The sequence below is a fragment of the Hypomesus nipponensis genome, chromosome 1 (genome assembly GCF_054491055.1).
Source record: "Hypomesus nipponensis isolate SF chromosome 1, ASM5449105v1, whole genome shotgun sequence".
NCBI lineage: Eukaryota > Metazoa > Chordata > Actinopteri > Osmeriformes > Osmeridae > Hypomesus > Hypomesus nipponensis.
The window spans coordinates 14,345,394-14,372,271 of record NC_140361.1 but is presented as its reverse complement, the minus strand read 5'-3'; the positions used below and the strand labels follow the sequence as shown (position 1 = coordinate 14,372,271).

At 47.9% G+C, this 26,878-nt stretch overlaps 4 protein-coding genes and 1 long non-coding RNA gene across 9 annotated transcripts; 2 read left to right on the top strand and 3 right to left on the bottom strand.

Moving 5' to 3' along the window:
• The first annotated feature begins 621 nt into the window (after positions 1 to 621).
• On the top strand, positions 622 to 8,203 carry tbc1d10c (TBC1 domain family, member 10C). Its single transcript, XM_084696382.1, has 10 exons — positions 622 to 758; positions 1,273 to 1,372; positions 1,596 to 1,703; positions 1,844 to 1,950; positions 2,813 to 2,927; positions 3,194 to 3,259; positions 3,443 to 3,632; positions 3,897 to 4,054; positions 4,389 to 5,249; positions 5,676 to 8,203. The coding sequence occupies exons 1-10, from the start codon at positions 622 to 624 to the stop codon at positions 8,088 to 8,090; spliced, it is 4,257 nt and encodes a 1,418-aa protein (XP_084552508.1). The 3' UTR covers positions 8,091 to 8,203.
• Positions 8,195 to 11,534, bottom strand: rad9a (RAD9 checkpoint clamp component A). Of its 5 annotated transcripts, none has more exons than XM_084696396.1 (13): positions 11,446 to 11,534; positions 11,108 to 11,204; positions 10,942 to 11,012; positions 10,768 to 10,841; positions 10,639 to 10,687; positions 10,428 to 10,542; positions 10,205 to 10,304; positions 9,994 to 10,100; positions 9,781 to 9,887; positions 9,584 to 9,648; positions 9,357 to 9,464; positions 8,922 to 9,147; positions 8,195 to 8,771 (listed from the first exon to the last, which is right to left on the bottom strand). In XM_084696396.1, exons 2-13 carry the CDS (start codon positions 11,139 to 11,141, stop codon positions 8,649 to 8,651), a joined length of 1,179 nt encoding a protein of 392 aa, XP_084552522.1. In that variant the 5' UTR covers positions 11,142 to 11,204; positions 11,446 to 11,534; the 3' UTR covers positions 8,195 to 8,648. The 5 variants fall into 5 exon arrangements, with proteins under 5 accessions (XP_084552522.1, XP_084552541.1, XP_084552549.1 ...); XM_084696415.1 differs by having other exon boundaries at positions 11,460 to 11,525; XM_084696423.1 differs by having other exon boundaries at positions 11,108 to 11,168; positions 11,446 to 11,522.
• A 319-nt stretch (positions 11,535 to 11,853) lies between these two features.
• On the bottom strand, positions 11,854 to 13,926 carry LOC146302710 (uncharacterized). The gene is made up of 4 exons (XR_014742181.1): positions 13,715 to 13,926; positions 13,133 to 13,212; positions 12,542 to 12,579; positions 11,854 to 12,198 (listed from the first exon to the last, which is right to left on the bottom strand). It is a non-coding gene; the product is annotated as an uncharacterized LOC146302710 (long non-coding RNA).
• A 2,343-nt stretch (positions 13,927 to 16,269) lies between these two features.
• Positions 16,270 to 20,683, top strand: LOC146302709 (uncharacterized). The gene is made up of 6 exons (XM_084698329.1): positions 16,270 to 16,522; positions 16,898 to 18,218; positions 18,343 to 18,479; positions 18,996 to 19,443; positions 19,581 to 19,931; positions 20,257 to 20,683. Exons 2-6 carry the CDS (start codon positions 16,950 to 16,952, stop codon positions 20,527 to 20,529), a joined length of 2,478 nt encoding a protein of 825 aa, XP_084554455.1. The 5' UTR covers positions 16,270 to 16,522; positions 16,898 to 16,949; the 3' UTR covers positions 20,530 to 20,683.
• Positions 20,684 to 21,486: 803 nt separating this feature from the next.
• On the bottom strand, positions 21,487 to 26,190 carry p2rx3a (purinergic receptor P2X, ligand-gated ion channel, 3a). The gene is made up of 11 exons (XM_084699158.1): positions 25,821 to 26,190; positions 25,406 to 25,541; positions 24,806 to 24,877; positions 23,981 to 24,050; positions 23,775 to 23,874; positions 23,575 to 23,652; positions 23,237 to 23,375; positions 22,848 to 23,078; positions 22,618 to 22,683; positions 22,419 to 22,496; positions 21,487 to 22,029 (listed from the first exon to the last, which is right to left on the bottom strand). The coding sequence occupies exons 1-11, from the start codon at positions 25,961 to 25,963 to the stop codon at positions 21,913 to 21,915; spliced, it is 1,230 nt and encodes a 409-aa protein (XP_084555284.1). The 5' UTR covers positions 25,964 to 26,190; the 3' UTR covers positions 21,487 to 21,912.
• Between the last annotated feature and the right edge of the window lie 688 nt (positions 26,191 to 26,878).

Below are 26,878 nucleotides of genomic sequence, written 5' to 3'. Positions count from 1 at the left end.
TAAACTACAGCTATACATCTTTTTCTATCTCTTGCTGTGCGCGCGCACACGCACACACACACACACACACACACACACACACACACACACACACACACACACACACACACACACACAAGAGGAAGTCATAGAGAAATTCTCTTCCTCTACAGTCTTCTGAGGAGAAAACACTTCTCTCCAGCAGCAACATCACCAACTGAAACATCAGTGGAGTTGGACATTTAAAGGTATTTGTCCGATCGGTTGATCAGTTTTAACATTACCGGCTCGTGGTGTGGCTTAGTTCACAGGGTTAGAGACAGGAAGTTGACAAGGTTTGTACTTCTGCCCAAACTCTACGGATGAATCTGGTGTTGGTAGTATTTGCTTGGACATACACTCTCACTTGTTCCTCTTATGGTTATTCTAGGCAAGTAATATTACATTTGAAGCAACATAGTAGTAAATAGTATTGTACAGTACAAACAATGTTAGCGGGAAATGTTCCCATTCGCTGTGACATCTAATACAATCCCATTTGGGTAGGGTAGCAAAACAATGATTTTGATAACTCATCCCTCCTACAGCGACTGTCAGTTAGTGTTGACTGAGTGTGTCATCATCTCCTTTCCCTTCAGGAACATGCAGAGTCCGTCCACTCCAACCCCAAAAGACCCGGGTGTCGAGGAAGGTACTGGACCTGACACAGGGTCACGGGTCACAGAGGGCATGGAGACAGACCGATTTGGTTTCCTTCTGAGGAACGGATTCACTGCCGGGTCAGTACCCTCATTGAGAGATCTCTTGCTCTCCTTCTCCCTCCGGGACACCCAAACACCCTTCTCTCTCTCTCCTTTCTTTCTCTCTCTCTCTCTCCCTGTGAGTGAAGAAACACAGAGGTTCAGAGGGATGCTAGTAGAGAGAATACGTCATTTCTGTTAGACAGACCAAAGATGCACGGGTGTCACAGTGCATTCGAAGCCCGCATCGCTTCTTTCGAGCCCCAGCACGCAGACGAGAGGGTCCGTCGGCAGCAGTCACCCAGCAACTGCACGCGAACATCCTGACACCACCACCGTGTGGTTTTCCTGTTTCCTGTGTTACTTTGCCTCGTCGTCTCTCTCTCTGTGACAGAACCTAAAAGGTGCCTATGTCACCTTTAGCAAATAGAGTGGCTATTGACGAGGCGTTTGCCCTAAAACAAAAAAACAAACCCCATGAACAGACATAGGAACGGGGTGGCACCGAGACGTTACATGAATGTGAGGGTGTTGCTGCTCGCGTTGTTTGCAGGAGCGAGGGACCACTCCCTGAGTTGGTGAGACAGAGGGAGGCCAAGTGGATCAATCTCATCAGCCAATGGGATCGCGTCTTGCAGAAGAAGACCGGCAAGGTGCGTGGCAGCCACTAGGCTGGGCATGAACGAGACGTGTCACACACGACACATAGGCCTTCGTGGACCACGGAGACCCTCTTATCGTCTGACGCCAGAACAAGCTGCCCCCTCTCAAACACGAGATTTTCAAAATGATTCTCAGTCTGTTCACATGGATTGGCTCAATAGCACAAGACACGTGATCCATGCTCTGTATCCATCCCCTGTGTTTGTCCCCCAGGTCAAAGAGCAGTGTCAGAAGGGTATCCCAGCATCCCTCAGGGCTAAGTGCTGGCCACTGCTCTGTGGAGCCACAGACAAAATGAACAGGAACGATGACCTCTACAAGGTAGGAGACAGAGGAGACACCAAGGGAATAGTCTCTTTGTAGTAGTACTGTAACGTCGTAGGTAGAGAAGATGATTTGCAATACTGTGGTTTGTTCATGATCCTAGTGTGTAGCTGTCATGGTCTCTCCCTCTGCCTCAGTCACTGGACTCCAAGCAGGCGCTGCAGACCTGGGTGGACGTGATCGAGAGAGACCTGGACCGCCAGTTCCCCTTCCACGAGATGTTTGTCTCCAAGGACGGCCATGGGTAAAAAAACAATAACAGGAACAAAATACACATGGGGCCATTGGTCTCCCCCTCTGTCCACTGAAATTCATATTTTACCACTTCGTCAAGCAACAGATCCTACATTTGAATACCCGTTACCCCAAAGTGAATCATTCTCCATTAGCCCAGGGACGGATCTAGAGATTTTCATTCGGGGTGGCAATGGGGTGGCAGAAGGAAGTTGTTGGGTGGCCTCCTGGAGGCGAATAAAACCCAGAGTAGGGGGGTACAGAACTCCCTATGGTAAATGATAAGGCTAGAATATTATAGTTTAAATTAAACAGTAACATTAATATTATTTATTGAAATGTTCTGTAATGTACAAATGTTTTTTCACAATGTATGCTTCATGTTTTGGATACCCGCAATGTTTGGGGATATCTCGTTGTTATGATTAGTGACCTATGCACTTTTGTAAAGCTCTCTCTTGGAAGTCGCTTTGGATAAAAGCGTCTGCTAAATGCATAAAATTAAATTAAAAAACTTGGGGTGGCAGTTTTTTTATTTGGGTGGCAGCTGCCACCCCTTAGATCCACCACTGATTAGCCTAACCAGTGCAGTGCCTGATGGTGGCATTTGAGATGCATAGCACCATCGCTCAACGCAGCTCAACATGGAAGCAAACACGTTTTTATATTTGTATATTTAGTAGTGGCAAACCCGTCATCCAAACAACATTGCACGCAACACTGCACATCCTTGGGCCCGGAGCAATACATCTAGCGAACTTCAACTTCATACAGTACCCGGTTCTGAAGATACTTAAACCACAGACACACACAGCGAGCCTCCTTTTATCGTTAGATGTTGATGACACTGTTTCCTGTGATTTTGTGTGTAGCCAGCGCGGTCTGTTCCGGGTTCTGAAGGCCTTCACCCAGTACCAGCCTGAGGAGGGATACTGCCAGGCCCAGGGGCCCGTCGCTGCTGTGCTGCTCATGAACATGCCTGCTGAGGTACGCTAGTACCACACACGCATTCACACACACATATTCACACACACAAAGATTAGTTTTGCACCCACAGTACCCAGGTTCAAGCAGGTGATGCTTCATAGAGAAGGAATCTCTGGATGACTATTCTGAGCCAGTGTTAAAGGTGCCTCGAATGCATTTTTTTTTCGTTGCTCGAAATGTGCTATAACCTCTGCCAACCGAAAGGGGTTTCTAGAATATACAATCAACTGGAACGGTCTCCTTGTCCTCCTCTGTGTGTCCTGCAGGAAGCCTTTTGGTGCCTGGTGCAGATCAGTGAACAGTACCTGCCTGGCTACTACAACCCCCTGCTGGTGAGGAGTACTCTCTACACGTACACACAAACACGATGAGCAATTGTGACGAGGAGAAATGTGTTATTTTATCCTTTACAAACGAGGAACACAATGTGAACTCACATGCCAACCATGCCTCAAGAGGGGGTGGTCGAACACTGTTCAAACGGTTCAAGCATCCTTTGCGTTGTTCGTTGACAGGAGGGGGTTCTGTTCGACGCCGCCATCCTCACCTGGGTTCTAAAGAGGGCGTGTCCCGCGGCCCACAGGCACCTGCAGAAACACGGGGTGGAGCCCCTCATGTTCGCCACCGATTGGCTGATGTGCCTGTACACACGTCACCTCCCCTTCAACACACTGCTACGAGTCTGGGACCTCTTCTTCTGTTACGGTAGGACTCAATCCATGCCGAACAAACAGCGAGTCATCATCTGATGCCTCCATCCCATTTGTCTGTCTATCCATCCGTCCTCACACCCCACCCGGTCCCTGCCCCACTCCCAAGCCTCAGAGAGCGCGTCACTCTCTCAACCGGTGTGTTGCCGTGACAGGTACCTCCCAGGTGTGAAGGCGTTTATTCAACTTGTACTTCCTTTCCCTGTCATGTGTGGGTCACCTCTCCCTCACCCTCTCCCTCTCCCTCTCCCTCTCCCAGGGGTGCGGGTGCTGTTCCAGGTGGCGGTGGTGCTGGTGCGTCGGGTCCTGGGCCGGGCCGAGCAGCGGAAGGAGTGCCAGGGCCAGATGGAGACTCTGGAGAAGCTGAGGTCCATCAGGGAGGAGATCCAGCAGGAGGACAACGCCTTCATCTCAGAGGTCAGACAGGGGAGGGGCTGCCCACTGCTGTTGATCACACGTATCAGCATCAGGAAATGGGAGGAGCAATAGAGTGGAACGTGTGGAGGAGGGACAGCTCATCTCTGACCAATGAGAACAAAGACTTGTTGGCCTTACACTTTGAAAAATGCACCTTTCTCCACAGTCAGTTCCACTGATAGGAAAAGCTTATGGATATGACAGACAGTACCTCACATATGATACCTATGCTGTGTTTTACGTTAAATGTACAGTACCTTTACCTGTATACAAAGGACAGTCCATACCCAAGGTACAAGTCTGATCTGACTCCCTCCCTCCCTCCCTCCCTCAGGTGTGTTCTGTGCCACTGTCGGGGAGAGACCTGGAGAGGCAGACGGAGCGAGAGCTGGAGAAATGGAAGAACGACCGCCCCTCCTCCACCTTCGACCCCCGGGGCCGCTGCTACGGCTACCGCATGGCGTGGGAGAAGGAGAGGCAGAAGGAGGCCGAGCGCGACCGGAAGGAGAGGCAGAAGGGCAATCTCTCTCTCCCTCTCCTCCGCTCGCCTTCCAGCCTCTCCCTCTCGCCGTCGCTCCTCCGCAAGCGCTGGACCACGGGGAGGAAGGCTTCGGAGACGTCGAGGGAGGAGCGGGGCGAGGGAGAGGAGAGGCTGAGGAGGGAGAGCTGGATGGATAGCAGCCCAGCGATGATGCAAGGCGTTCTAGAAGAGGAGGAGAAGGCCATGTGGGAGCCCAGTGTTCCGCTTGGGGACAGGGAACCCCAAGGGGGCCCACCGCCGCCCAGGAAACCATCAGAGGAGGAGAGGAGAACCGATACGGGCCAACTCTGTCAAGCCCCAGAAGACCAGAGAGAGGTCAAAGAACCCATCCACGAACACGGTGCTACCTCGGATGATCTCCACCAATCACAGGTTCCAGTACTGCAGAGTAGCAGGAACGATCAGGGTCAGGTAGCAGACCTCAGGTCTGTCGCCATGGACATGCAGGAAGAGAGGGATGAACGGTTGAGGGAGAAGGAACACGTGAGAGGGACATACACAGTGATCAATACCACGACGGAAGCTGAGGCAGGGACGGAGGCAGGGACCGACACAAAGGTCAGGACAGAGGTAGGGCCAGAGGTAGGGCCAGAGGCAGGGACAGAGGCAGTAACAGGAACAGAGGCAGGGACAGGAACAGAAGCAGGAACAGAGGTAAGGACAGAGGCAGGGACAGGATCAGAGGAAGAGACAGGGATAGAGGCAGGGACAGGGACAGGAACAGGAACAAGAACAGGGACAGAGACAGGGACAGAGGCAAGGACAGGGGCAGAGGTAGGGACAGGAACAGAGGCAGAGACATGGACAGAGGCAGGGACAGTAACAGAGGCAGAGACAGGAACAGAGGCAGAGACAGGGACAGAGGCAGGGACAGTGGCAGGGACAGTAACAGAGGCAGAGATAGGAACAGAGGCAGAGACAGGGACAGAGGCAGGGACAGGAACAGAGGCAGAGACAGAGGCAGAGACAGGAACAGAGGCAGAGACAGTAACAGAGGCAGAGACAGGAACAGAGGCAGAGACAGGGACAGAGGCAGGGACAGTGGCAGGGACAGTAACAGAGGCAGAGATAGGAACAGAGACAGGGACAGAGGCAGGGACAGGAACAGAGGCAGAGACAGGGACAGAGGCAGGGACAGTAACAGAGGCAGAGACAGGAACAGAGGCAGAGACAGGGACGGAGGCAGGGACAGGAACAGAGGCAGAGACAGGGGCAAGGACAGACTCAGGCTCAGAGAAAGTGACAAAGGGAGGGACAGAGTTAGAGACAGGGCAAGAGGTACATGCAGGGCCCAGAAAGGAGACTGAGATAGAAGCAGAACAGTTAGATGCAGGGCCAGACGCAGAGAGAGGGGCAGGAATACAGCAAGAGATAGAGCTAGAGAAAGAGGCAGGGACAGATATAGAGCCAGAGAGAGAGGCAGGTACACAGCTAGACACAGAGGCAGGGACAGATATTGAGACCGAGAAGCACACAGAGGAGAAGGGAAATAAACAGACCAAATCACACATGGTTCACAAAGAAATAAGTGTGAACACAGAGACAGACACAGGACCACAAACAGGCCTGGAGTCAGACAGAATGGAGGAAGAAACGAGGACAGAGCCCCCGAGAGGCTCAGACGCAGAGAACTCCACCCACCCAGAGGACAGGGAGGACAAAGACCCCGGACTACAGACGGACACCCGGGCTGACGCAGGAAAGGGCAGCGACGCGCCCACAGACACGCCGACAGAAAAAGCCAAGACACCCACGGTTGGAGAGAACCGACGCGGGGAGCAGAGGCAGAGCGACGTGGAGGGGGACTCGCACGGACACACAGCGATGAGGACAGATGCTGCTGGTGGTGAGCCACTGGAGACAGAGACACAAGAGGCAGGGGAAAGTGCAGCGGCCCTGACTGGAGGAGAACCAGAGACGGGCCCACTCTGTGACCACGAGGTGCCTCGCCCAGAGGCAGCACGGGCAGAGGCAGACGATGCAGTGAGACAGGCAGAGGAGGAGGCGGCCGCGGAGACGGACACGCCCGGCAATTCGGAGACGCCAGCGACGACGGAAACAAAGATGGAGGCGCCGCAAAAGCCGGAGACGGACGCGCACTCGGATTCAGTCGTGTGCAAAGGTACAGAGAGGGAATCGGACATGGAGTTAGATGCGTGTGCACAGGCAAAGAGAAAACGTGAGGCAGAGTTCATTGAACACAAGGAGACAACAGATCATACACAGATAGACACACGTACTCAAATTGAAACAGGAAAAGGTGACATTGAGTCACAGGCAGACATTCAGCCACCCACAGATACCTCGAGAACTATTATACCGGAAGACAGCATTGTTTCTCTGGAGTCCCAGGACCATGCCTCTGCTACAGAGCCTGATGGGAAATGTAGTTCAGTACATCCATCACCTCTGGAAAAGGCCGGATCTGAAAAAGGAAACATCACTAGAGTTCCAGAGGAGAAACAGGAGAACCAAAAAAAGAGAGAACCTGAAGGAGAAACAGAAGATGACGTATTTGAATTGCCCACCCAGAATGCTCCATCAGACATCACTCTATCAGTGCAGATTGAAACTGTGGCAGAGAACATCTCCCCCAAACCTGGCAACGCAAATCCTCAAAACCAGGGGGATATTTCCCCTATCGCAGACACCAGGACAGAATCTGGCAACCCAGAGATGACACACGCTGTTGACCCGCCCAACAGTCTGTCCAAAAGGGATCCGTTGCTTCATGACCCACCCCGCCCAAGTCCTTCTGGAGACTTCCGCCTCCGCAAATCCTCCAGTTCCCGTGGGTCACGACCCCCCCGCAGGCTCTCGGAGGACCTCTTCACCACCCCCCAGCTATCCCCTCCTGACCAAACACACACAACCCCGACAGCCTCGAAGCAATCACAACCCACCAACCCACCTGTCCCTGTACATTCGAATCAAGTCCACCCTAACCTTGACCCGAGTATCTCTAAAACCCCTCACCCCGACCGTGAGCCAACTCACCCAGACCCTGCAAGCACCCAGCCGTCAGCCTCCCCTCCAAGTGGGTCTAACCCAGCCCCGCCTGGCCAGAGCTGTACCTCCCAGGACCCAGCCAGCCCTCCACCGGGCTCAGCCAGCACCACCCCCCGACGCTTCGGCCTCTTCCGCAGGCTCAGAGGGGAGCCGTCCCGGGGCAAGGTCCCTGTCCCTACCATCCTCATCCAGGACTTCAGCGACGGGCCAGGGGAGCAGAGGAGCGTGGAGGAGGGGGAGGAGAAGCTGAGCTCCAGGGAGAGGCGGAGGAGACGCAGGGAGCAGGAGCGGAGGGAGAAAGAGGATGAGAAGCTGCGAAAGAAGAGGGAGAAGGAGAAGAAGGAGGCGGAGAAGGGGAGGAGGAAGCCACAGACAAGGGGGAAGAGTTTCCAGGTGCAGGGCGATAAGAGCAGCAGGCATGTGCCTGGAAACCCCTCACAGACACTTGGTCCCCAAAAACATTCCCATGCTGAAGCCTACTTCTAAAACACACACACACAGAGAAACAAAACATGCACCTTTGAAGTCTAAATAAATGTATTATGAGATAAATCCACATGAGATTATCCGGGGAAGAAATAAAAACAATATTTTCGAGTGAAGAATTTTGTTTGTTTTATTCTTGGGCTTGTGTACACACATTGATCTCCACACATGCCAAAATAAACAGGAAGTGCTTATTGTTCATTTCCTCATAATTCTGATATCCTCGTTATGACGGTCCAATCAAAAATAAAATAAAAAGCTGTTTGTTTTTGTTTCCTGACTCCCAGGAAAACATGTCAGTGTGGTTCCCGTAGCAACGCTGCAAATACCATATTAAGAAGAGAAAGCAGTATCCCATATGTTCAGATCCTAGAAATGTATTTTAAGACAGAGACAATATCCATACTGTGCAGTCCAGTGTCAGTGCAGTCCTAGTAATGTTCATGTTCAATGGAATCCACCTCTGTCTTTGGCAGACTTCCATCAGATATGACGCACACACACACACACACACACACACACACACACACACAACATCGCGTCTGCTTCCCGTGTCCGTCACGGCGATGCCTCTTGAGCATCATCCTCGCTGTCACTGGCTAGCACTTCCTGGCTCTTGATCGTCTTATTGGTCAACTGGGAGGAAGTGGGGAACACGGATCCGAAAAATAGGGAACGGAACTAAGAGACAAGGAGATATGGGGGAGCACAAAGTGGACAGAGGTATTATTTGAATGACAATTAGTATTACAGTTTAGACAAGGCGATTTACAACAAATCATGGAGTAAAAAGAGTATGTTCTAATAAAATGACACTTAAATGGAACGTACCTTTTTATTGGGTGGTCTCTCTATCTGGTCAGCATCTTCCTCCTGCTCTTCCTCCTCACTGTCTAGTCTGGCTCTGTTATTGGCTGGTATCGGGGTTTGTACAGGGCAGGCAGGGGAGGGGCAACGCGTGGCAGAAGGACCCGCTACCTCACTGGTCTCCATGGCGATGAGGTAAGAGTCTATGTCGTCGTTCATGAAGTCGTCAGGAGGGGGCGGCAAGGGAGCTCTGGGGAGAGAGGAGAGGATTCTGGGTAAAGACCAGCTTTATATGCATACAAACCAGCTAACAAGCTGCTCTGGACTTCTGGTTTAGAGTTCCTGGAATGTATTCGAGTGAGAAAATGGTACAAATGGACCTGTACACACTCTACACACTTTTCATTTAGACTCCTGTACTTTCCCCTTGTTTTTATTTAAGGGTCTGGTGGCAGTTACCTTTTAGTGTTGTTGTTGTTATGGTTACTGGGTTGAGAGTCGTCCGTCAGTGTGGCGAGCACAAAGTTAACTTCCAGGACGCTGTCTGTTACAGACAGTACCACGGGCCTGAACACACACACACACACACACACACACACACACACACACACACTACATCAATTGCCGAAATTGATCAATAGACATTAATGCTAAAGCATAACCAAACCGTGTGTGTGTGTTCTTACTTTCCTGGTTCATCAAAGTGCACTGAGACAGGGAGACTAGCCGACTCTGCGAACATCAGCAAGCCCTGGAAGACAAATCGCTTTTGTAAGATGACTGATCCATTTGAACAGACAGTGGACAGAAAATCAGGAAGTAACAATGGTGTCCTGTCTCTAAGCACGTGATCCCACCCTCTCTCTCCCTCGCCCTCCCTCACCCTCAGCTCTTTAAGGCAGAAGGTGACACAGGTCTGACATCCGACAGCAAAGTGGTCAAACTCCTCCGAACACAAACACAGCTCCGTCAGCATGGCCTTGCACTGCTCTGAGGGAGGGAGAAGCGGAAGGAGACACAAAGAGAGTTCCTTTGGTTTTCATACACGGGGACACGGCCGCAGAAGAGCACGCCTCGACGGGGCCGGAAGACGTACCCGCCTCGTCGTCCACGTGGTTCCTGAACCACACCCGCTCGGCACTCACCGTCACGCTCACCTCTTCCAGAGAGGGAGGGAAGTGCAGGACAGTGTCCACCAGCAGCCTGAGAGGAGGGGACGGTAAAAGAGGGGTGGCTCAGCAAGGAAAACCAGAGGCGGAGAGAGTGATGGGGGGGGAGAGGAGGATAGATAAAGAGGTTGTACGGACCTGGGTTGGGCGCGGAGCACGTTGACGGCGCTTCCTTTGTCAAACACGGCCTGCAGACTCTCGCTGTCCTGAAAAGACAGGTTGTGCGTCTTCAGCAGACCTGAGACACAGACACACACATATGAAACACATCATTTGGCTTAATACATTCTGTCAGAAAATCTCCTACGTTCTCCAAGAGGAGTTCCGGTAAAGACCGAGAGGCTGGGCTGGGGTACCGTACCGTGCTTGCAGTGGAGGGCGAAGGTGAGGCGGCTCTTCTCTCCGTCCAGCTCCATGTGACACTTCTCCACCGTCTTCTCCAGAGAGGACAGGGACCTGAACACGGCCTGGACGCACTGACGGAGCGTGACACAGGACAGACACGTCACTTATTTCAGTTCTTAAAGTCTCCAACATGGAGGACGGGTTTACTCTGGCTTCATTCTCAGTACCTTAATGGCCATCTTGCAACGGAAAGCATGGCCACGTGGGATGGTGTACCTGTACAAGAATGGCAGATGTTATTATATATTTATCTTTCTTGCTCACTATAATACAAACACACACACACACACACACACCTGCTAAAGAAGAGTGGGGCAAAGAGGAAGCAGGCATACGCAGATCGCGAGGAGTTTACAGACCGTAAGGCCAGCTGTGAGACAAGAGACAGACATGGGTATTATTAGCACGTTTTAAAGTGTTTAGGGGAGTATGTGTCGGCATGTGTGTGTGTGTGTGTGGTAGTAACTCACGCCATCTTCCTGAGGCTCCAGGTAAAGTTCATCACCTATCCTGGACAGAGAATGGATGGCCTTGGCCAGAACTGTGTAAACACACACCATTTTCAACAATGACATGATATGCAGCCATTACATGCAATCAGATCTGTTCATATGTGACTACTGTACGGCTTGCTACCTTTCACGTTGCCCCCAGTCACAACGCAGTCCATCTCCAGTGGTGTCAAACCCGACACTGACTACGACAAAATGAATCGTCGTGGAATGTAGGAGAACTGTATCAGAAAGATACGACTGACATAACGGACAACTACACCAACGTAACCAAACTATCTATCACAGTAGCTGGAATACACAACCAGGGACACCAGTGGCGAGCTAGCGGATCACAAAGCACTTAGTAGGACACCAAGCTAGGTGGCTTGATCCACAAAGTTTCTAAAAGCAACTACACTAGTATATCGCAATTCGGCTAAGATTGCAACAGTTTATATTAAAGTAGTACCCAACACGTACTTTAGTCTTTATACCTATCTGGAGTGGTAGGCGCTCTCTGTGTTTACTTCAAGGCGCCATAACGCGCCTCTTTCCTGCCAACCAATCAGACAAACCAGTATGGCGGGCGTAAAGGGACAATTTAAAGATTACCAGGAGAAGGAGCAGTTCAAGTGTGAAAATAAGTTAAGTGTGCTTTTTTAAAGATAAATTATATTTATAATATTGCAGACACTTTTTGTTTATTGAAGGGATGAAAAGATTTGAACCTTAAGCCTCAGCTTAGATGGTTAACCACGGACACAGGACAAACATTTAGAAAATGCATGCTTAAGGTGAAGTGTGAATTGCATGTGAACATTGCATTATACAAAACAAAATAAAGCCAATTCGAAACATATTGCCATTTATTACTCAAAATCACCCCTCAGTCAGCTATTGCAAAATACTCTAATACAGTTGTAACAATACGGAAATGTAAAGACAATTGGAAATGGCTTGATGAGATGGAAAAACCAATGCCAGGTGCTGGACCAGGTTCTGCACCAGGGCTGAATGGTCTAGCAGGCTGTGGTTATGAGAAAGAGATGTTGAAGCAGTGCTGGATCTGGCCTCGGCAGAAAGGACAAGATGGCAGCCTGCGGCAGCACTCCTCACACACCAGGTGTCCACAGGGGATGAAGACCACGTGGACCCACCTGTGCAGACACACCTTACAGGTCCGCCCCCACTTCAGACACTGCAGCTCCTCTTGGTCTTCATTGGTTAGTCCCCCTGCAGGGGAACAGACACATTGAAATGTTGAGTTGATGATTGTGTGATACTGTTACCGTAACACTTTTAAAGTCTTATTGGATGGAAGTAAAATGCCTGATGTCCAAATTGAAATGCTAAAGGATTTGTTCAGCATAGTGTTTTGTCATATATAAACATGTTATGTAATGAGGCTCTCTGAGAGTTGTTTAGCAACATACACAGCTTTGTGCAAGTTAAGTGGCAATTTATAATTTTTTGAGTCTGCTACTACGTCAACCAAACTTGAACTGGAGGTATGGGCGGAAGTTCAAACAAGAATTTAGGATGCAGTTTGTCATTTGAATGTATTTGAGACAGTTACCAATTGCAGCATGGAATGGTTTAACAGAGCTGCTCCCACTGTGAAAAAAGAAAAAGAAGTAAGAATGGTGAGAATGTTACATGTGTGTACTTTATGGGAAGGGATGGACTGATAATATGTAAAAAGTCGCTATTGATATGTGACCATGTGACCCAATAAATGTACAAACCTGTGTAAAAAAAATTGTTGCGTAGTTAATTTGTAGTTAATAGTGTTAGAATGTATAACTGTGTAACAATGCAACACTGCAAAACAATGAAAATATAACACTTTAGGTCAAGGTTCTTGTATTTAACGCTAGTTACTAGGTAATAAGGCCCTTCTGTAATGCTTGTTCAAATGAATAAGGCTAAAAGTGTTAGAAATATGAATAAGGGGTAAAACTAGGGTTAGGTTTATAGTAAGATGAGATGAGCATTAGTTAATATGTAATAAGGCCTTTATAAGATGCTTATTAACATTAAAATGTGTTTATTGCAAGCTTACTAAGGCCATATGTTCAATTAACTAATGCTTACTACAAGCACCTTGATCTTAAGTGGTACCCATATAAACAATATACAACTGCAAAATTCGGGGTAGAGTACTTACTGTAAATTAGGACATATTACGTTTGAGCAGTCGTCTGGCCTTTCAGAGTTGACTGACAAGTCGGTGGATTGAACTGTTGTCTGCACATACAAATTGAGAAGTATTTTTACATATCTAAATATAGCAGGAACTGATCATCGAACAGAAACAGTTTGAGCTATAGGTAAATTGTTAGCATCATTAGCCATGTGCATCTCATTCTAGCTTGTTTCACTATAGTCCTGACTCTACTGTGGTAATATACATAGATCAACTAGCCTAGTTATATCAAAGTTAACATTTTGAGTTTAATAATTGATAAACAAGTATTTACAAACAAAACTAACAAACCTTTGAATTTTGCATTGTCATTGACTGGAAAACAGATGCAACGCTTATGGAAAAACATGTAAATGGACGTGAAAAGCACGTGAAAATCACGTCAACGTCATTACGTCACGTCATCACGTCACGTCACGTCTTAAATATTGTTCTCTAATAAGTCTGTTTTGAGAATTTTTACAATAATTTAGATTTCTTTTTTTTAAACATCCAGAGACTGTCATGAATGAGAAAAAAAACATAATTAAAATAAAAGTTTACCCTTATTCATCCTGGGCTGTCATGTAAACCCTCCAGATCCACCACGCCAACGTTATCCCACGGAAATGTTCGCTCGTACTTTCAGATCAAGATCAGATCATTTTTCATCTATATCATTATGTAAAAAGAGTCATTCAAATTATGATAATGCATAAAGTAGGCTCCATCTAGGTTTCTCCAAGATCTCCTTCTGTAAATCACCTTTGAGGATTTCATATGTCCCCTCACAACTTAAATCCTTGAGATTCAGAGCTAAACACTTCAACTAACACACTGAAATATTCTAGATGCCTAAGAGTACATAACTATGCCAACTACCCAACCAAACACATGATTAGGGATGTAAATGAAATCCAGTCTAGCAGGATATTTTGAAATTCTTAGAGCTGGTTACTGTCAAATGAGGGCAGCACCTATGAAGCTTAAAGCTACAAAGGTTTATTTGTGAATCAATGCATCTGTTTGATGATAGCAAGGACATTGTGGAAACAGAACCAGTGGTGCGATAATTGCAAAACATGTTGTTCATGATATTATGGTGGCCTTCCTTTTGTTGTGATTTAATGGTGGTCTGTGTATACAGAGGCCTTATTTTTGTCATTTGGATGAGTTTAGCTTGGAGCTTTCATGTTGTGTTGGGTGGTGACATCAGACAGTATCACATAACATTGCACATCAACACAGATTTTTTATTTAAAATATAGTTTTTGGGTGCATGTCTGCCATGCTACTTTCATAGTGACAGCATAGAGCAGGGGTCCCCAAACTACGGGACGTCGGCCGAATATGGCCCGTCCACACATTTGGACCTGCTCTCTGAACAATGCCAGAGACATTTTTTGAAAATTAAATAACATCTAAATTTTAAATAGGCAGTATGTTTTAACCATATCTGTAAGTAAGAAAATGTTTTGATTTCGATAGCAATGAATATGAAAAAAGGTTGTTACGATAGGAATAATGCTCTTTTAATTGGCTATATATCCCTTGATATGTACGGATGTACAGTGCATAACAAAATAATAAACTAATCTAGCATAATAAATACATTTAAAATCATAATAAACTCTCCACAATAATACTGGTAGTCACTCCATTGCACTTGCATGACAAACAGGATAATCTTCTCAACTAAAAGTAGCCTAGTAGTGTGCTCAAAATTCTTCATAGACAACTTCTCAAATTTGCTCACAAAGTGCCCCAGATTGATGGATTTAACTTTAAAACAACAATCTTCATCCAGGGGAGCACCCCACCACCCCCGGGCCGAGGTTCACCACACCATATAATCCTGAGGGAAACACTGAAAGGGCCTAAACCAGATTCAAACACACCATGAGCCACGAGGGCGCGCCACAGGATGCTTTATGGTCCACCTGTACAAGTTGGTGAGAACAGGAATGCGCATCTTATGTCCTCTCCTGAACAGAATGAGGGATAGAGAGAGGGGCTGTATTAGGCAGGTGTACGAATGAGGTATTACAACATGTGATACTGCAAGGTATTGTTGTGAGGAATAACGTGGTCCCGGTTCCTGGAGACAACCGGATAGAAAATCAGGAAACGCCGTATCTGAATGAAGAGAGTTCGTGTAACTTCGGCTCTTTAGCGTTACACTCTTATTTTCAGCCCTTTTATGTTCCATTTCCATTTAACGCAGTGATGTGGGCAAGCATGATGGGATTGGGGACCTTGCATCAGATCTCATGACCAATACCACTTATCCATGTGATCTAATGCAACAATCACCAGGATAGAAACAGTTAGCAGAGCTCACATTGAGTCAATGGGGAACCAAGTCCTCAAAACTGACTTCTCGTCTTCGATCTGTAAGTGCTTTCCCAACTGTACGAGCTTAATGCTGTGATCCATCCAGTTGGGAAAGCACTAATAGATCTAGTCAGTTTTGAGCATGTTGTTCCCCCATAGATCCAATGTTAGAGCTAGAGCAGCTAACTGTTTCTATCCTGGTGATTGATGCCCAAAAGAAAACAGAAAGTGTTTTGTTTATCTAAAAAAAAGTACGCTGAATTTTTATATTATTGTCTGAAAGCTGTGTTTCCGTTTCTCATATGATTCCATTCTGACACAGGAACGTAGAATGAGTCCTACTTACTAGTTACAGACATATTATTTCTAAAGTCTAGGTCAAACCAAAAGGCCCCATAGCCACAATGTGTGAGAGAGAGAGGGATAGTCAGTGTTACTCGTGAAGCAGGACAGGGTTACAAGTTATCTAGCCTCACTGGTCTTTCTCGTTGATCTGGGTGTGTCAGTTTGTGGAACGCCATTCACTGCCTACTGACACCCAGAGATGACATAACATGAAGGATCATACCAGGAAAGGAATGACAGAATTCCAGAAAGAGACATACGTAGCCTTCCTGAAGAGAGATAGTGAGATACAAGGGGGAGAAAGATATAGAGCGTGTATAGTGGGATAGTGGGAGAAAAAGAGAGAGGGAGAAAGAGAGAGAGACAGAGAGTTTCGGCAGTAGCAATAGGTGAGACGGGCAGTTGTGCTGTTTTGGTCACAGGCAGCACACAGAGGAACAGTCATCACAGAGAAGAGTGCAGTCGGGAGAGTGCAGACGCTGAAACCTTTTCAAAACCTGTGAGTGAAAGAAGGAGAAAAAAGGAATTGAATTGAAACGGACAGAAGGGATTTGGAGTTGAAGAGAGTGAAACGCATACATTGTCAAGCAGAAGTGCTTCGGAAGCCTGAACATGGAAAAAGACTGGAATATGAAAGAAGAGATTCACCGGAACTTGCTTCCCAAGTGAGACAGAGGACACAGACAAACACAAGTATGTATGCAGGCCCACACACACACTTGCAAACACACATACTCCTCCAAAGAACAGTACTTGCATTTGAGGAAAATCAACTTGAAATCCCCTCGGGATCTTCCGGATGCACTCATTGTCTGTCTGTCTGTCTGTCTGTCTGTCTGTATGCTCTCTCTCTCTCTCTCTCTCTCTCTCTCTCTCTCTCTCTCTCTCTCTCTCTCTCTCTCTCTCTCTCTCTCTGTCTCTCTCTCTCTCTCTCTCTCTCTCTCTCTCTCTCTCTCTCTCTCTCTCTCTCTCTCTCTCTCTCTCTCTCTCTCTCTCTCTCTCTCTCTGTCTCTCTCTCTCTCTCTCTCTCTCTCTCTCTCTCTCTCTCGCTCTCTCGCTCTCTCTCAGGGATTGCCAACCTCACTAGGATCTGATGTGAGAGAGGGGACCACTCCCAGGAATGTCTCAACCCCGCTCGCCCCAGGACACCCAGGTCCTGCTCCAGTCCATGCTCCAGAGGCTGAAGCTCCAGCCGGGCACCAACACCCAGCGACGGCAGAGCCCCCTCAGCCCCACCTCAGACACCCAGGACCCGGGCCAGGATGGAGAGAGGTCCCCCTCTCTCTGGACAAGACGAGCAGGAAACATCGGCAGCAACGGGGACGTGGGGCTGTCTCCCGTTGATGATGTCAGCCGGGCTAAGGGTGCAGGGAGGGGGGGTGGTGCCAGCAGGCACTCGTTAGGGAAATGGGACTCCAGGGATGAGTTTGCGATTCCGGACTTTGACTCTAAGGTGACTGGCTTTAAGGACTCTCCGCGACAGCGGCAGGCCCACGCTAGGCCTAGCAGGGACGTTGACCTGGTATCCCAGCCTCTTCCTGTGTCTCAGGGTGTCTCCCCCCCAAGTCATGTGATGGGGAGCCGAGGGTCGGAGCAGCCTCTGTCGCCTGTCGTTGCCCCTCCAAGTAAGGAATGTTTGGCGGGTGGCACAAATGGACACCCGACTTTCACTGGGGGAGACGTCACTCCCTGTAGGAAGCAGGAAGAGGAAGTTCCTCAGCTGAAGAGCAGGAAGCTGAAGTTTCCTTTCAGGGGGCGTGGCTCTGACAAGCGACAGTCACGGGCAGGGGTACGAGGTGGGTCAGGGAGGGAAGCGAGAGGGGGAGAGGACAAGGGAAAGGGGGAGAGTGAGGTAGGGGCAGGGGCTGAGGAAAGGAGTGAGTCGTCTGTTGGAGACCAGACCAGGGTTCAAGAGGGGTTGTCAAAGAATGCTGGAGTTCTGAATGATGGCCCCGATGCTGGGGAAGTGCCATGTGCACTTCCAGTAGCTGCACATTTGACCTCACCGCCTTTCAGGAAGGACAGTAGCGATGTGGTTGCTGAAGGCACTGAGAGCTCTAGAACTTCCTCCCTAAACCAGTCAGAGTCTGGCTTCACTCCAAAGGTCTACATGTGGTCTTTGGGAAGCGCCAACCCTGGTCTGGACACAGGGAGTCCGGTAAAGAGTGGAGCTTTCGGGAACGGGGGGTTGAATAACGTCATGGGTGTATTTTCGGCCAATCAGGTCACAGCAGAAAGCTCCTTGGTAGCGGCAAAGAAGAAAAAAAGGTTGTCAGAGAGATCGACGAAGAGATGGACTCTAAACATCATGGATCGATGGAGAGAGAGCCGAGGGAGTTTGGGAAAGAGGGAAAAAAAGGACAATGGAATAACAGAAGGAAAAATAAATGTAAGTAAAAGACTGAGAAGAGTTATAAACTCTATATCTCCTTCTATATGCTTCACTTGTGTAAGTTGACAATGTAAGCTGACAATGTATTGCTTTGATGAAACAGTTTTCAACTCAAAACCAGCGATTGGTTGCAGAGGCTGACATCACAGAATTGTCCAATGATAAGGGAGCTCAGACATCCCAGGGGCCTATCAGAGAGGTCCAAGGTGAAGCTCCACCTACTGGTTCAGAGAGAGGGATCACAGAGGGTCACGTAAGGTAAACAGTAAACACACATCCACTCAAAGCCAAATGTATGCCTGTGCGTAGAAGGTGACTGATTTGTGTTTGTTGCCATGCCTGTCTCACAACTGTCAATGGAACTCCTGTCCTTTGAATGAGTGCACACATGTTCAAATGTACAATATAATTCATCATAGCTGAGGTCTAGAATGTTTTCTTGCTTAGTTGAGGAAATGTCTGGTAAAACGTATGAGCAAGTTATAAATGCTTTGCGTGTGTGTGCCCGTGTATGTGAGTGTGTGTGTGTGTGTGTATGTGTGTGTGTGTATGTGTGTGTGGATGAAAAGGTTGCAATAGCACAGACGTTAATCAGGGTGAAACTGAGCTCAACATTTTTCTCATGAGCCAGACACACACTCACCTGTCATTGACATTCTTGTTCATGTGCTCTCTGCCGGTCTCAGTCTTAACACATACAGTACACACTCACACACTCACACATGAACACACCTCATTTGTTCTTATAGACCTCCTCCTCATTTCTTTCAACAGACACTCCAGTGATTTCGACTTTGGCCTGGGCTCATTCAGCCTGCTGGATGAGATCCTCACAGGACAGGAGTGGGCCCAGTTCCTCAGTCCCACCCAGACAGATGTCCCAACCTATCAAAGACTCAGTAAATTGGAATCTCACCGACTAGGGACCAACCAGACCCTTCAAAGCCAGGAAACTGACCAATCAAGTTTGAACCTAAGCAGAGAGAGCAGACCAGGAAGTGCAAACACCCAGTGGAACTTGGGGCCAATGGACCAGGTTCCCAACAGAGACACAGCACACATGTCGACTGATGTCAGTATGGACATTTCAGAACCAAGCCGAATCTTTGAACAGCACGGTGAAGTTGAAGTCATCCAATCAGAACCAATGGAACACAGTGATGTCCAATCGCACCTCAGCTGTGACGAGATGAGAACCAATCCAGTCCTTCAGATGGACAAGGTAAAGACATAATCCCTTAAACCATTTCGACAAGTAACAAACCGCATCCTGCCCATCGACTGAGTTTCGTAAACAGTGTTTTGTATGCAGTAGAGCTGTTTAAAAGATGTAACTGATGCATTGTCCATGTGCCACAGCCAGAGGGCAGTCTACACAACTCTGCACAGAGGAACCAAATCCCCCCGAACAGGAAGAGAGTGTACCATTCGCAGGTTAGGGTAGCCGAGAGGGAAGGAAAGAAGGAGGAACAGCGAGACAGAGGGAGCGAGGACAGGAACGGAGAGAGCCTGAAGGAGGGCACGACAAGCCGAGCTCAGCAGGAAGAAGGATCGCAGGACGACCAAAGTGTCATGATGGCTCTTTATCCCCTGCGCTCGCCTCCTTCCTCTCTCTCTCCTTCCTCCTCCTCCCCTTCTCCTGCTCCGCGGTACCGCGGCATACTGAAACACTCGGTGTCTCGCGACTCCATGGAAACAGTGACCAAAAAGGTGAGGGCGGAGGTCGCTTCTTGTACTTGTCTCCTCCCCTTCCATCTCACCGGACACACATTGTCCTCTCGCTGTTTTTGCTTCTGAACTCGTTTTCAGTCACACCACCGTCACTGGTGTGCTCTATCTTGGAGTGTTCTCTTTAAAAGCATGGGATTAGGGTTAGGTTTCAGTCCTCCACTCACTCCCTCTCTTTCCCCTCTTCTCTTCTCTTCTGTCTCTCTCTCTCTGTGTCTTATAGACAGAGTGACTAAAACTATATCTCTGTTTGTGAACACTTACAGTACTTGGCGATTAAACACAATTCTCATTCTCATTCTTTCAGAGACGCTTAGACGATAGAGTTTGCGTGAGGTTCGCAGAGGAGGTGGTCGCCATAGAACCCAGAGAACTCGTTCCCTATGACAACGACACGGATGAGGAAGAAGAGAACGCCTGGACAGAGGATGAGGAGTCAGAGGATGAAGAAGAGGAGGATTCTGGGATGCAAGAGGAACAGGAAGTTGTGCCTGTGCCTGTGCCCGTGTCCCGACCCTCTCTGCCAGCCTGGGTGTCAGCTCTGAAAATAAAAAAGTCTGGAAGAAAACCTAAACAATGACTTGCACCACATTCACACACACACACACACACACGCACAGACAAACACGTTTGTCTTTTACAACTTTTCTATACAAAATCCGCAGCTTGTCCCTTTGTACCCGTTAACTGCACTGAGAAAATGATGTCCAGACAACTATGATAATAAAGTATAAAACCTCATTGGCCTTATCAATCATATGCTGAAAATGAGGGCTAGATCTTGATATGTGTTTGTGTGTGTATGTCTGTGGGCATGTTGCTTGCATACAGAAGTGAATGGGTGTGAACATGTGACAGTAGGATGTGGCACATTCTTAAAACATTTATCATATTCAACTGAAGGCCTGAGCTCAGGGTTTGCCTTCAATACATTTGCCATCAATCTCACCTGCTGGTGCTCTGCAGGTGTCATACTAAGAACTGAAATGTAGAAATCCGCAGGCACAGTAAACAGTGTTATTATTTATGGCACACAACCCCCTCATCCCGTTATTCAGGTTTATCTCTTGAAGTCAGTGCTTCTAGAATCTACACCTTGTACCATGTGCTCCATTTAAAAGAGGACGTCAGTCGCAATTTCTGATTTACGGTTATGTGTAAATGACAATCCAATTACAGCCATTTGCAATTGCACAGTCATTTGTCAAGCACTGGGGCACACCCTGACGATGGTCCTGTACTCCTGAAATGCGATGAGCAGTTTTTGAGGAACAGGAGAAAGAAAGGGTGGATAGCAACTAAAAACCTTCCTGGTGGAAATCTTATCTGGTCAAAAATATGGCTTTTGTATTCTATTTTCTATCTGGACAAGTTGGCATTTTATTGTTATGCTTCTTTAAGATTGTTGAAATGTTTGTGTTTGAACAACACAAGGAGATCAAATCATTGAGAAACATGAACATACTGATATTGCTTTGCCTAAATAAATAAAAAGAGAATTGACATCATGTTGTTAAGTAAACCTCATGTTTATAATGTGACCAGTGCGTATGATGTAGAATGGTCTTAAGACATTGGGTGCATTTATGAATAATGGCCCATTTAAAACCACAAGTCATGCTCATTAAACTCTCTCCCTCTCTCTTCCTCTCCCCCCCTTCTCCCTCTTCCTCTCTCTCTGTTTCACCCCCATTAGGAAGCTCTTAGTGTCATTAGTCGAGGGCTGTAATTGTAAAAACAGAGACAATGGGACCACATAAATGGATCATATTCAGAACATACTGTACAGCAACAACATACTTGGCAACAATACACGGGGCATTCATACAATCTATTATTCAAGTGAGTATTCAAGTGAGTTATGAGCCATGTCCCAGTTGTAGCTGTTCCCCATAGGTCCGGGAGTGTGTGTTCAGAGATAAGGCTAGAAGGACTGTGTGTGTGTGTGTCCCGGCAGATGATGTCACACCATCTGGTCGATGGACAGAGCACCCGAGTCCTCAGATCTGTCCTCGCGTTTGATTGACAGCTGGCTGCTGACGTTCTGAGACATGGGGACAGTGGCCGGTGAGTCAGAGACCTGGGAAGTGAAGAGAAGGAGGAGGAGGAGGAGGAGGAGGAGGGAGGAGGGAGAGAAGGAGGGAGGAGGAGGAGGAGGAGGAGGAGGAAGAGAAGGAGGAGGAGGGAGGAGGAGGAGGAAGAGAAGGAGGAGGAGGAGGGAGGAGGAGGAGGAGGGAGGAGGAGGAGGAGGGAGGAGGAGGAGGAAGAGAAGAAAGAGGAGGAGGAGGAGGAGGAGGAGGAGGGAGGAGGAGGAGGAAGAGAAGGAGGAGGAGGAGGAGGAGGAGGAGGGAGGAGGAGGAGGAAGAGAAGGAGGAGGAGGACAAGACAAGTAGAAATGTGGACTATGAAAATGACTACAAATCTCATTTGAGGTATTTTCCTTCTCCTGTTCTGTCAACGACGACTCACTTCCTCAAACTTCTTGGCCTTGTACCGGTCCGCCCCCTTCAGAAAGTTCAGAAGGATGATGTCACACAGCACCGTACCCTGCAACCAATCACCACCAAGTTAGCATAGCCAAATCAGGTCATCCTTCATTAACACTGTACAGTCCATTGTAATACAACAATAATCCATTTACAGCTGTGACTTCACAAAGACGACTCACCAGTCCGACTGAGGTGAAGGCTGCCACAATGTTAATCAGAGTAGGAACCGTGTTGAACTTCCCAGCCTTGAAAAACCCATTCAGAAAACTGAGTTAGCGCTGAGACACTAAGTACTGGTCTCTCACACAAGAACAAAACACAAACCACAAGCAAAACACACACCACGAAAGACGAATATTAGTATAAGCAAAACACGTTGGCACACACACCAAACAACGAGCACACTTACATTCCCAGTTACCATGATGTCAAAGCGGATGGCGAAGGCCTTGTGAAGGGTCCGGAACTCGCTGCCGTTCTCTGTCTGGTAATATTTGGCGTATCTGAAGTTGTAGCCTTTGGAAAGGGTGTTGGTCTCAAACACCTTGTCCAGTCGTGTGAAGGAGTACGAAGGCTTACATTTCTCTATAGACTGATCCAAATTACACGTCCAGCCTATGTTAATCCCTATCTCTCCACCCTGACAGAAAGAGAGAAACACTTACAGATAGCAACACGGAAACTTCTAGATCCAAAGATGTCGAGAAGACGGGGGGGGGGGGGGGGAGAAAGAGAGGGAGATGCAAGGAGGATAGATAGAAAGAGGAGGAGGAGATGAGGAGGATGATGTCACTGTACTTCAGAGAGGGTGGAGGTATTCTGGCCGGTGTAGCTCAGCACATCTCCCACTCTGAAAATGGGGCACAAGGGGTGGTCCTGGGGGTGGTAGGTGCAGCTTCTGATGTAGCTCTTATTCATGGAACGGGGGAAGTTCCCTCTGTGAGAGACAGCGAGAGAGAGACAGAGAGACAGAGCGAGAGGGACAGACAAAGAGAAAGCAATGCAGGGGTGAAGGGAGAGAGAAAGAGATTATCGGGACGATTTGTATATCGGTGATTAAACGTTGCCGGTTGCAAGGCTCAATGTGTGCTACTTTAAGGGTGTGTGTTTGTGCGCGAGGAGGGAGGGAGGGGCACCTGGTGACATTGAAGAGAGGGAAGCGGACACTGTTCTTGATGAAGATCGTGAAGTTCTCGACTGCTAGTGTCGGCCGACTGAAAGAGAGTTGGGGGGGAGGGGATAAGTGTGTTTACTGCTGCCTGATGAAGTCCTGAGTGTGCTGCGCACACGCCGGTGTGCTGGCAGGGTTGTGGGTTCATGCGTGGATGTGTATCACCTTTTGGCTTGTGTGTCATTCTCTGCTGGACACCAGCCCTCGATCTCACACTTGCCACTTGACTCATTCTGACCTCTCAGACAGTTCCCTGTGATCAGGCCTGGGAAGGGGAGAGGGAGGGAGAGAGAGTGTAGGAGGGGCAGAGAGGTGTAAGTGGAGAGCACATCCCATCCAATAGTGAATGACGTGAGGAGCACAGGACTCACCATTTCCCAGATATGAACCTATGAATTGTTCACAGTCTGCACTTGTGTTGCAGGAATATTTCTTGGAATTCTAGTACACACACGTACGTACACACACAAACACACATAAATAAGCATTGACTAAAATTCTGTAAATGACAGAAACCTGGCCAATGGATATGCCATGACTACACCCTTACCAACAAATATTGTAATGATTTGATACATTTATTCAAGTATCCATGATCCCTTTATACATTACAGATATTCATCTTACTGTAATATCCTCACAAACCATTTGCTTATGAACAATATATATTTCATTCAAAGTATAGCATCCTTTCAAGTGTGAGTTGGTTTGTTTTAACAATGAACATCTGATGTTATCTGTCTTCGTTTGGTGCTGCTAGCGCATCTACTCGTGCTGCTGCAAGTGCTCACGCAGGCCTTGAAGAAGCACATCCGATGAAATATATTTTATAATCATGTCAAAGGAGCTTAGCGAAGGTATCCAAGGCATAAGTTGTTCTCAGGGGGCAGAAAATCTTTCCCGACTAACTACATCTAACTTATGTGTTTCCATGGAGGCACTACAGACAACACAGAAGACATTTCCTGAATGATTTGAACGAATCAGACAGCCACAAACATCTCTGAACACTCTCTGGGGTGCCTTAAAGGAGTGCTGGGATCATAGAAGCATAGCCAGAGTTTAATCTCCGCAGTCTGTACTCTAAAGTGTTATCACTTTGTGAAAGGTGTGCATTTTTATAAGTAAAAGGAATCATCTCCCCCCCCCCCAAAATCAACCAGATTGTGTCTGTGCCCAATTCTATTTGGACTGACCTCTTTGCAGAAGCCCTGTTCCTGTTTTTCTGTGTCGATCTGCTTGGTGATGATACAGAAGATGGCCTCACCCTGGTAACCAGACAGGTCAGTTAGCTACAGGCAAGATGCAGTAGACACACCTAACACACAGGTCTGTCTGTTAAAGAAGCAGTAGACACACTTCACATACAGGTCTGTTTGTTAAAGAAGCAGTAGACACACAGGTCTGTCTATTAAAGAAGCAGTAGACACACTTAACACACAGGTCTGTCTGTTAAAGAAGCAGTAGACACACTTAACACCCAGGTCTGTTTGTTAAAGAAGCAGTAGACACACTTAACACACAGGTCTGTCTATTAAAGAAGCAGTAGACACACTTAACACACAGGTCTGTCTATTAAAGAAGCAGTAGACACACCTAACACCCAGGTCTGTCTGTCAGCTAAAACACAAAGTCAAAGACACACTCGTCCTCAACCCACTGACGTTCATAGGAAGCGACACAGACTAACTCCACCTGCTTCGACAAACGCAACTGCCTTAATCATTGTGAAGGTTGTATTCACTTTCATCGTCAACACTAGGAACTAGGGTCAAGGGTCAGGGCAGGACCTATACCTGTGTCGGCACCACAAAGTCTGCCACGTCCACCGTACGTCCATTGAGTTTACCGAAGCCCTTCACCTTGGTCATGACCGAGGACTCGATGCCTGTGTCTGTCACCTGGTAGGCCTTCTCATGCAGGAAGACCCAGCTAAAACCAGGAAGAACACAAGGACAGACAGACAGACAGAGAGACAGAGAGATTGAAAAAATACAAAACGAAGGGTGAATGACAAGTCTGAAACCGAATGAAAAATTAACAGCTAAACGACAACCTCAGAAACTCATGTCAGCTTCGATTTTTCTCATTCGATTTCAGAAGACGAAAGCCAAGCTCATTCACAATAAACCACATGCAAACGGTCCATAGAAGAATCTACACAAACATACAACACGCGCGCACACACACACACACACACAGTGCACCAACCAGACAAAGTAGATGATGATGAGCAGTTGAACGACGCGGTTGATGATCCCAACACACCAGCTCTTCACCACCACCGACTTGGTGGTTTCGTAGGTGAAGAAGTCTGTCACACAGCTCCTCATCATCGTGGCCATCCTGCACATGACGGTGCGCGTGGAGATTTGTAGGTGCGCTCGACAAGTCTGTGAATGGTGGCGACTCCCAAGCCTGAGAGAGTTCCTGTCAGTTCCAGAAACGAGATCCTAAACGTGACTGAAAACAGTGAACCCTGCGCGTGTGTCTCAACACTTTCCTCTGTTTCTCTGAGGTCTGCCTCTCAAGCCGTCCCTTGGTCACTCTGTCCCTCTCTTTGTATCTCTCTCGCTCTCTTTCTATCCCCGTCTCTCTCCCCCTCTCCTCTCCTCTACTGGATGGTGATGTCGGACCACCCCCCTCTCTCTCCCAAACGAACAAAGACACGGCTCCCTCTCCCTTCTCCCTCACGCCTGGACTCACGCACAGTCGACACACATCAGCCCTTCACACGCATTATCCCAACGGCATGACATGAGTCATGTTCACTTACACAAGACAACAAATGGCAGGCATGTGGGTGATCAATCCAAATGCGTGGCACTCATAACAGCATAATGACGTAACTCAATACGCTACGGCTACTTTGCAACACGCCGGTCTTTGTCACACAGAAGCAAAAGTGTGTAACAATGCTATGAGTGTTTGTGTGTGCGTTTGATGCCCAGAGACAGTATCGCAAGATCCCTTAATTTTTAAGTGGGTCCATTATGTCTGTGAACAATTAGGGTAACACAATACACATAAAACACAATCATAGGAGCTTCACAGCAGACACACACTTATGTAAAGTAGCGATGGGATACGCTGAAAATGTAGTGTGTGAAAATATTGACACTGTAGCATAAATTCAGAGGAGATGGAGAAAGTTCTAGAAATGGATGCCCTTGGACCTGCTATGGTGCTTATTGGAACATCACCTGAAGCCTTTGTTATACCTCGTAAAAAAACTACAACCACCCTTCAGCACATTGATTACTCGTTAA